This window comes from Enhydra lutris, unplaced genomic scaffold (assembly GCF_002288905.1).
Source record: "Enhydra lutris kenyoni isolate GAN:26980312 unplaced genomic scaffold, ASM228890v2 scaffoldscaffold27, whole genome shotgun sequence".
In the NCBI taxonomy this organism is placed as follows: domain Eukaryota; kingdom Metazoa; phylum Chordata; class Mammalia; order Carnivora; family Mustelidae; genus Enhydra; species Enhydra lutris.
In genome coordinates this window covers 944,195-952,152 of record NW_019154111.1, presented here as the reverse complement: position 1 = coordinate 952,152, position 7,958 = coordinate 944,195, and the positions used below count along the sequence as shown (strand labels likewise).

Sequence of the window (7,958 nt, the reverse complement as noted above, 5' to 3'; positions counted from 1 at the left end):
CTGGAAAACTGTTTGGTAATACCTACTAAAATTAGACATGTGCCTGTCCTAGGATTTGGCAATTCTATCCTTGGTACACACCCACTGAAAACATGTATAAAAATATTCATAGGGGTGCCTGAGTGGCTCAGTTGGTTGTGTCTGCCTTTAGCTCAGACCATGATTTCAGGGTCCTGGGATTGAGCCCTGCATTGGGCTCCCTCCTCAGTGGGGAGTCTGCTTCTCCCTCTCCTTCTGCCCCTCCCCCCAGCCCATGCTCTCTCTCTCTCTCTCTCTTTCAAATAAATAAAATATTTTTAAAAAGAATATTCATAGAATGTTTTAGTTACAATAGCCCAAAAGTAGAAATAATCCAGATTTCTATAATAGTAGAATAGTGAACTATTCATATTGAATATTATGCCGCATAAAAAGTGATACAACAGAATGGATAAATCTCAAAGACATTATATTGGGTCAAAGAAGCAGACATAAAAACATACGTACATACTGTATAATTTATTTATATGAAACTCAAAAACAGGCACAGCTAATTTGTTATAATATAAGTCAGATTTCCTTCGTCAGAGCAAGGAAGTGATTTTGGGCAGGGTTAGTGGAGTGAGAGAGAAAACAAAGGAATTTTCCGTTGTGATGAGGATATTGAAAGTGAAGGGATGGAGAAGCATCTTTCATGCCAATGGGCCTCAAAAGAAGGCTGGGGTAGCAATTCTCATATTAGATAAATTAGATTTTAAACTTAAGACTATAGTCAGAGATACAGAAGGACACTACATCATTCTTAAAGGGTCTACCCACCAAGATCTAACAATTGTAAATATTTATGCCCCCAATATGGGAGCAGCCAACTACATAAGACAATTGTTAATCAAGATAAAGAGTCATATTGATATGAATACATTAATAGTGGGGGATCTTAACACGCCACTCTCAGTAATAGACAGATCATCCAAGCAGAAAATCAATAACGAAACAAGAGCATTGAATGGTACATTGGACCAGATGGACCTCATAGATATATACAGAACATTCCACCTTAAAACAACAGAATATTCATTCTTGGCGAGTGCCATGGTACCTACTCCAGAATAGACCACATACTGGGTCACAAATCAGGACTCAACCGACACCAAAAGATTGAGATTATTCCCTGCATATTCTCAGATCACAGTGCTTTGAAACTGGAATTTAACCACAAGAAAGAAAAAGTTCGGAAGGAATACACCTCGATCTGGATGGGGCTTACACAGGTGTGTTAATATATACAAATTATTGGATCTATACACTTTATAGCTCTAGCACCTGGGCCATTTGATCAGCAGACCACATGGATTGGAAGATATCTCTAACAGATGAAGACGTCGTGTGGAGTCTATGGCAAGCCCCAATCAGTGAATCATAGCACAAGCAACAGGGACTCTGCATCAGGGTCTTTCTTTCCGTAAGAGAAGACAGTACACTTTCAAAGGGCTCAGGTCATGATCTCAGGGTCCTGGGATCGAGTCCCGCATCGGGCTCTCTGCTCAGCAGGGAGCCTGCTTCCCTCTCTCTCTCTCTGCCTGCCTCTCTGTCTACTTGTGATCTCTCTCTGTCAAATAAATAAATAAAATCTTTAAAAAAATTACATGTATGAAGCAGAAGATGTAAAGAAAAAAATTGAAAATAGAAAATAAGTGAGTGGATTTGGCTACTAGGCACACATTTCCTCTAACTGACATAATGCCTGTTATCTAATACTGTGGATGAATTCAAAGGATGAAAATAACTGATTAACCCAGTTCCTCAAGATTGTCCAGGATATAATTCTAACCAATTATGGCCTGAAGCAGCTTCTGAGACATTTTTATCTGTAAATAAATTAAAAGTGCATTTGTTTAAAAAAAAAAAAAAACATCATTAAATAATCAGGTACAAGATGCTTCAGTAGTAATGTCAGCCAGCCTTTGTTCTTGGCCATCCCAGTGATTGCAGTGAGCACACAAATGCAGTAACCATGGCAACAGTGATGAAGACTTTGCATGAATCCAACAGCTGCCCCTTGCCAAGACAGCACTACTCTGCTGCTCTGCTCTGCTGAATATATGTTCTGTCAGCAGCAGAGACCAATGTTGGGCGCTCAGTATGACACCTTCCCCTTAAGGAGAACAATAAGTCAGTCGTTGGCATTCCAATTCCTTCCACCCTATATGGAGCAATGATTCATTGTGATTATGGATGACATGCATTACAACTATGAATTTCCCTTTCCTGTCTGCAGTACCTTGGTCAGTCCCTCTATTGGAGGGCTATCAGAATATCTGATTTCTGATATTATTTCCAACATAACATTACCTTAGTCCATTAGACGTGTTTCACAGCTAAGGAAGTAACAACGGGCAAATGATCAAGGGATTCATTGCTCCCAGCTCATGTTGTGTTGCTCAGAAATTGTAGACCTGACAGAAATTGGGACCTGACACACAGATTTAGGGCACTGGATTTTTGATAACATCCTGCAGAATATACTGTGATAGGATATGCCTACTTTGGTAGGTAGATTGCATATATTTAACTTCATCCATAAGGGTACAGAGGTTAGGAGTTGGTTCTCTGCTTTTACAAACAGAGCTCTATCTATCCCATGAAGGCAGCATCAGAAGTTACCAAAAAGGGAACATTTTCTAAAGTAAACTTTGTTTAGACCTTGAGCTCATCTGTTCTTCCAGACAGGTCAACAAATACCAGGGCATGACTAACATCAATTCCCAGCATGCCCACACATCTCTAGATCTATGCTCAAGGATGTAGGATCTGAGTTGCTATCTAAAATGATGTAACGATTAAGACCTTTGAATTCAAGTTCATTTTCCTACCACCTTTAGGATGGTTGGAAAATTAGACTACACTAAAGGAAATAAGGCTGCTGAAATTAATGTCAAGTTTCTATTTCACTATCAAAGAATAACCAGGGGGTGCCTGGGTGGCTCAGTTGGTTGAGCGACTGCCTTCAGCTCAGGTCATGATCCTGGAGTCCCGGGATCGAGTCCCACATCAGGCTCTCTGCTTGCCAGGGAGTCTGCCTCTCCTGCTGTCCTCTCTCCTCTCGTGCTCTCTCTCATTCTCTCTCTCTCTCAAATAAATAAATAAAATCTTAAAAAAAAAAAAACACCAAAAGAATAACCAGGCATGCATCTTTGAATCTCCCAAGTGTCTCCTGAATGTTTAGGACCTGGAACAACATAAAAATTCATGAAACTGTATCAAGTATTTGGGTAGCTGTAATATCCATGTGGTACCAGAATATGGCTTTATATGTGTGTATTTTTTTAGTTATGAAGGGACTACCTGTTTTTACCTTAACTTCTAAAGTTCTCACTATCTCTCTGGCTTCCTGAAAGAGAGAAATAGACAGGGACTGCCCATCTTCTCCCCTCTCAGGAGGATAACAGTGGTTGGGATCTTCATGTCTCTGTAGGGAGCATGCTGGTACAAAGGAGACCTACTGTCATATACCCTACAGAGAGCTCTCATGGCAATTGGTAAGGTACCTTGTGGAGATGATAAACTAATAGAGCCTTCTCTTAAAGGCAACTTAAAGAGCAAGTTCAACAGATGAGCAACAAGGCTTCTAGCACCATCAGTAACTTCAGCCACACTAGATATGTTTGCCTTTTCTGCATGAAGATTTATTGGGGTCTTTCTACAACAATCATCTCTAGACACACAGGTTTCCTAATCGCCTTTGTGAGTTCTGGTCAAATATATTTTAACATCATTTTCTTTGCCTATTAGCTTTTACCATCACAATTTAATATCATGCAAAAGTACATTGTTATAAATGCTTAAAGTTTGCTCATTGATAGTTTAAATAATAAGATATTCTGAGTAAAATATATTATTAAACTTCAATATATTAATACAGTCAATATATTAATGGCTATTTTTGACTGGTAGCTATTTTTAAGGTAAGGAGGAAGTATGTGCAAATGACTTTCTCATAGATATTTAATATTAAACAAAAAAAAGCACTTCTTTATTTAAAAACTAGATTTAAAATGTCACTCACAGAGGGAAGTCAAATATCTAAATATAAAGGAAGACTATCCGGAGTTATTGAACAAGTGTACGAATACTTATCTATTTAGTTTGCACAGTAGTGTGAGGCCAGAGTCCCAGCAGTGAGTAGGAGCTCAGAGCTCCTATCATGATAGCTCTACCCACAGAACAATCGTAGGTACATCACAGGAGATCAGTAAATACCGAAAATTTTTTCCAACATCCTGCACATGATACTTATTATTGGAATGGTAATAAGAGAGTTTTGGTTCAAATAGGATCATTTTCAAGCAGGCTTATAATTTTGTAGCCATTTAAAGTAAGGATTTATTGCTTATCCTTGCTGTCTCCGAGACAACATTATCTTGCATAAAGAATGAGAATGAAGTTTAAATGAGATGGGCAGTATCATGTCTGTCCTTACATTTTAACTGTGGAATCATAGAGTAAGAAAGATGATTTAGTTCAGTCTCTCAAGGACTTCAGAGACCCCTTCTGCAAGATCGTTCCACAGTAGCTATTATCACCTGCAGAGACAGTATCTAAAACTGGATATTTCTAGAGTATTTATCAATATTGATTCAAAATTTTAAAAGTTACTAATTCTGTTTTTATGTTCAGATAAACAACAATACAAATCTATTCAGTCAGTCATGTAAATGTTCATCTAAATATTACGGAAATCTAAATAAGAAAAGTGATATTTTAGGCTGAAAATAAATCTTTATACTTGACTAAGATGAGATTTGCTAAGATATTAGTTGTGGAGGTGACAATAGATGCAAGAGTGGAAAGTGTGTTTCCAACAGGCAAGGGAGAGGTTAATGGCTAATGATGAATATGGTCAATGGTATATCTAACCTTAATATATTCTATCCTTAATGATCCCTTCCAATTCAAGATTAGACTTACTGCAATTTAAAGAGTTGGGCATGTGTATCAGTTAGGAGTCAGTTTAAAAGGGAAAAAAAAAAACAGAATAATTCTGACTACTATAAGCAAAGGCAGAATTTATTTGAAGAACGCTCACTGAATGAAACAAAAACCATGTATTTGATTAACACGTGACAAAATATTTATTTTGAACATTTAACCTCTGCCAAAAACGTTAACAACAACAAAGGAAACATGTATTTGTCTGTGTGTATATCTATTTTTAAATTTATTTCGGGACTACAGGAGTCTTTAAATATTCATTAAAATATACAAAAATTTACTGAAAATGTTTCTGAACACTTTTCTATCCTATAAAGAGGTTTCAAACAAGTTAACATAAATCTATTTTTAAAGATTTCTTTTAAATATAAATATTAACCCTTTATTCTGTCATAGGGATATGGTAGACAATATAACATCTATCACAGAGTTCATCCTACTGGGATTTCCCCTTGGTCTGAGGATTCAAATTCTTCTCTTTGGACTCTTCTCCCTGTTCTATGCCTGCACCCTGCTAGGGAATGGGGTCATCTTGGGGCTCATCTCACTGGACTCCAGACTGCACACCCCCATGTACTTCTTTCTCTCCCACCTGGCCATCGTTGACATAGCCTATGCCTGCAACACTGTGCCCCAGATGCTGGTGAACCTCTTGAAGCCAGACAAGCCCATCTCCTTTGCTGGCTGCTTGACACAGACCTTTCTCTTTTTGACATTTGCTGTCACAGAATGTCTTCTCCTGGTGGTGATGTCTTATGATCGGTATGTGGCCATCTGCAGCCCCCTCCGGTATTCTGCCATTATGAACTGGAGAATCTGCATCACCCTGGTGTTGACTTCTTGGACCATTGGAGTCCTCCTGTCTTTGATCCATCTCATGTTACTTCTACCTTTACCCTTCTGTAGATTCCAGAAAATCAATCACTTTTTCTGTGAAATCATGGCTGTTCTCAAACTAGCCTGTGCAGATACACACATCAATGAGATTGTGGTATTGGCTGGAGCAATTTCTGTGCTAGTGGGACCCTTCACCTCAATTGTAATCTCATATATATGCATCCTCTGTGCCATCCTTAGAATCCAGTCTGGGGAAGGTCAAAGAAAAGCCTTCTCCACTTGCTCATCCCATCTCTGTGTGGTTGGACTCTTTTATGGCACAGCCATTATAATGTATGTTGGGCCCAGATATGGGAACCCCAAAGAGCAGAAGAAATATCTCCTCCTGTTTCACAGCCTTTTCAATCCCATGCTCAACCCTCTTATCTATAGTCTCAGGAACTTAGAAGTGAAGAATGCCTTGAAGAGAGTGCTGGGAATTGAGAGAGACTTATGAAAATATTATAGCATCAGGGTTGATAGTGACCTAGGAAGATATTATCTCAAGAAATTCCAACTCCAACTTAGCATGAGAATTATCTGAGACAAAATAAGATGAAAACAGGGAAGCAAACCATAAGAGACTCTTTTTTTTTTCTTTCTAAGATTTTATTTATTAGACAGAGATCACAAGTAGGCAGAGAGTCAGGCAGAGAGAGAGGGGGAAGGAGGCTCCCCGCTGAGCAGAGAGCCCAATGCGGGGCTCGATCCCAGGACCCTGGGATCACGACCTGAGCCGAAGGCAGAGGCTTTAACCTACTGAGCCACCCAGGTGCCCCCATAAGAGACTCTTAAATCTAGGAAACAAATTGAGGGTGGCTGGAGGGGAGGTGGGTGGAGAAATGGGGTAACTGGGAGATGGGCATTAGGGAGGGCAGTTGATGTAATGAACACTGGGTGTTATATGCAACTAATGAATCACTAAATTCTACCCCTGAAACTAATAATACACTATAAGTTAACTAAATTGAATTTAAATTAAAAAATTTTAAAAATTGAGCCATCTTCTGGACACCACTTAGATCCCTAATTCAATAGAAGTGGGATGTATCCTAGAGATCTGTATCTTCAAATATTACCAATAGCAAATTGTGATGCAGCTAGTCCATGAACCAGGATTTGGAAGCTGCAGGTCTAGAATAATACCCTTTTAATACCTTCTTCAAGCTATAATCTAGCCTCATGCATCCCAAAATGTTTTTCTCAAAACACTAGCTTCTCAAGGGCTTTAAATTCTATGGCCAAGTAAGTTTGAAAATTATTGCAAATGCCTTACTTTAGAGCTCACAATTCATATTAGCCTAGGGAAGACTAAACATTTCTATGGTAAAGAAGATTTTTATTCCAATTTCTAACCAATATTTTCCAAATTTATTTGATCACATAAAAAAAATTTTTTTATAACACCAACAGTTTCCTGGAACAGGAAATCTTGATCTTGATTGACTCATTGTGAACACTTCCTGTAACCATCTTCTAGAGCAAAATTATTTTTTTTCCACAAGGTAAGCCTCTGAAGAGGATGTAGGTCTAAGCAGAGTACCCTGAATCAGCCCGTGAGAATGTGTGCTCTCTTTGGGTAAAGGAAGTGAGGGTCAATGTCTCTGCTCTTCACTGCTAGGTCACCTGGGGATAATCCAACCCTCTGCTTCATCTTGGATCAGCATTCCTAGATACATTTCATGGGCTAATTTCATTCAATTTCACAATCTTCTATAGCTGAGTTTTAAAAATGCATACGTTTCCCTATTTACCCATTACACTCAATTTTTTTTTTTTTTTTTTTTTTGTCTCCTTGGTTTGAAAGATAGAACCAAGTATCACACAGAAATCTGGAAGGATTTGCCAAAGCCACTACCTATGTAGTATATAAGCTTTGGAAATATTTCTCCACTGTTGTGTTCAGAAAATAGATATGGGAGAAGTTCTGTAAGAGAATGGTCACAGGAAAGGTACACAATGAATGATGGATAAAAAAGAAATGAATAAGGGATAGAATGCCCAAGGAGATAGTTGATCCATTGAAGATTAAATAGGAAAAAAATAAGGAAAGTGCATGGTTTATTATATGTTGGTTATTCCTGAAATGAACAAATCTCAAATGATAGCCT

At 38.3% G+C, this 7,958-nt stretch overlaps 1 protein-coding gene across 1 annotated transcript; it reads left to right on the top strand.

Moving 5' to 3' along the window:
- The first annotated feature begins 2,838 nt into the window (after window positions 1–2,838).
- LOC111152014 (olfactory receptor 13) lies at window positions 2,839–6,304 on the top strand. The gene is made up of 2 exons (XM_022510283.1): window positions 2,839–2,884; window positions 5,358–6,304. The coding sequence occupies exons 1-2, from the start codon at window positions 2,863–2,865 to the stop codon at window positions 6,302–6,304; spliced, it is 969 nt and encodes a 322-aa protein (XP_022365991.1). The 5' UTR covers window positions 2,839–2,862.
- Window positions 6,305–7,958: the final 1,654 nt, after the last annotated feature.

Excerpts from the sequence above, each read along its gene's own strand:
- LOC111152014 (XM_022510283.1), top strand. The coding sequence starts at position 2,863 with ATGGTTGGAAAATTAGACTACA. Across the intron at positions 2,885-5,357 it reads GGTTGGAAAATTAGACTACA|TCTGTCATAGGGATATGGTA; the intron begins CTAAAGGAAATA and ends TTAACCCTTTAT.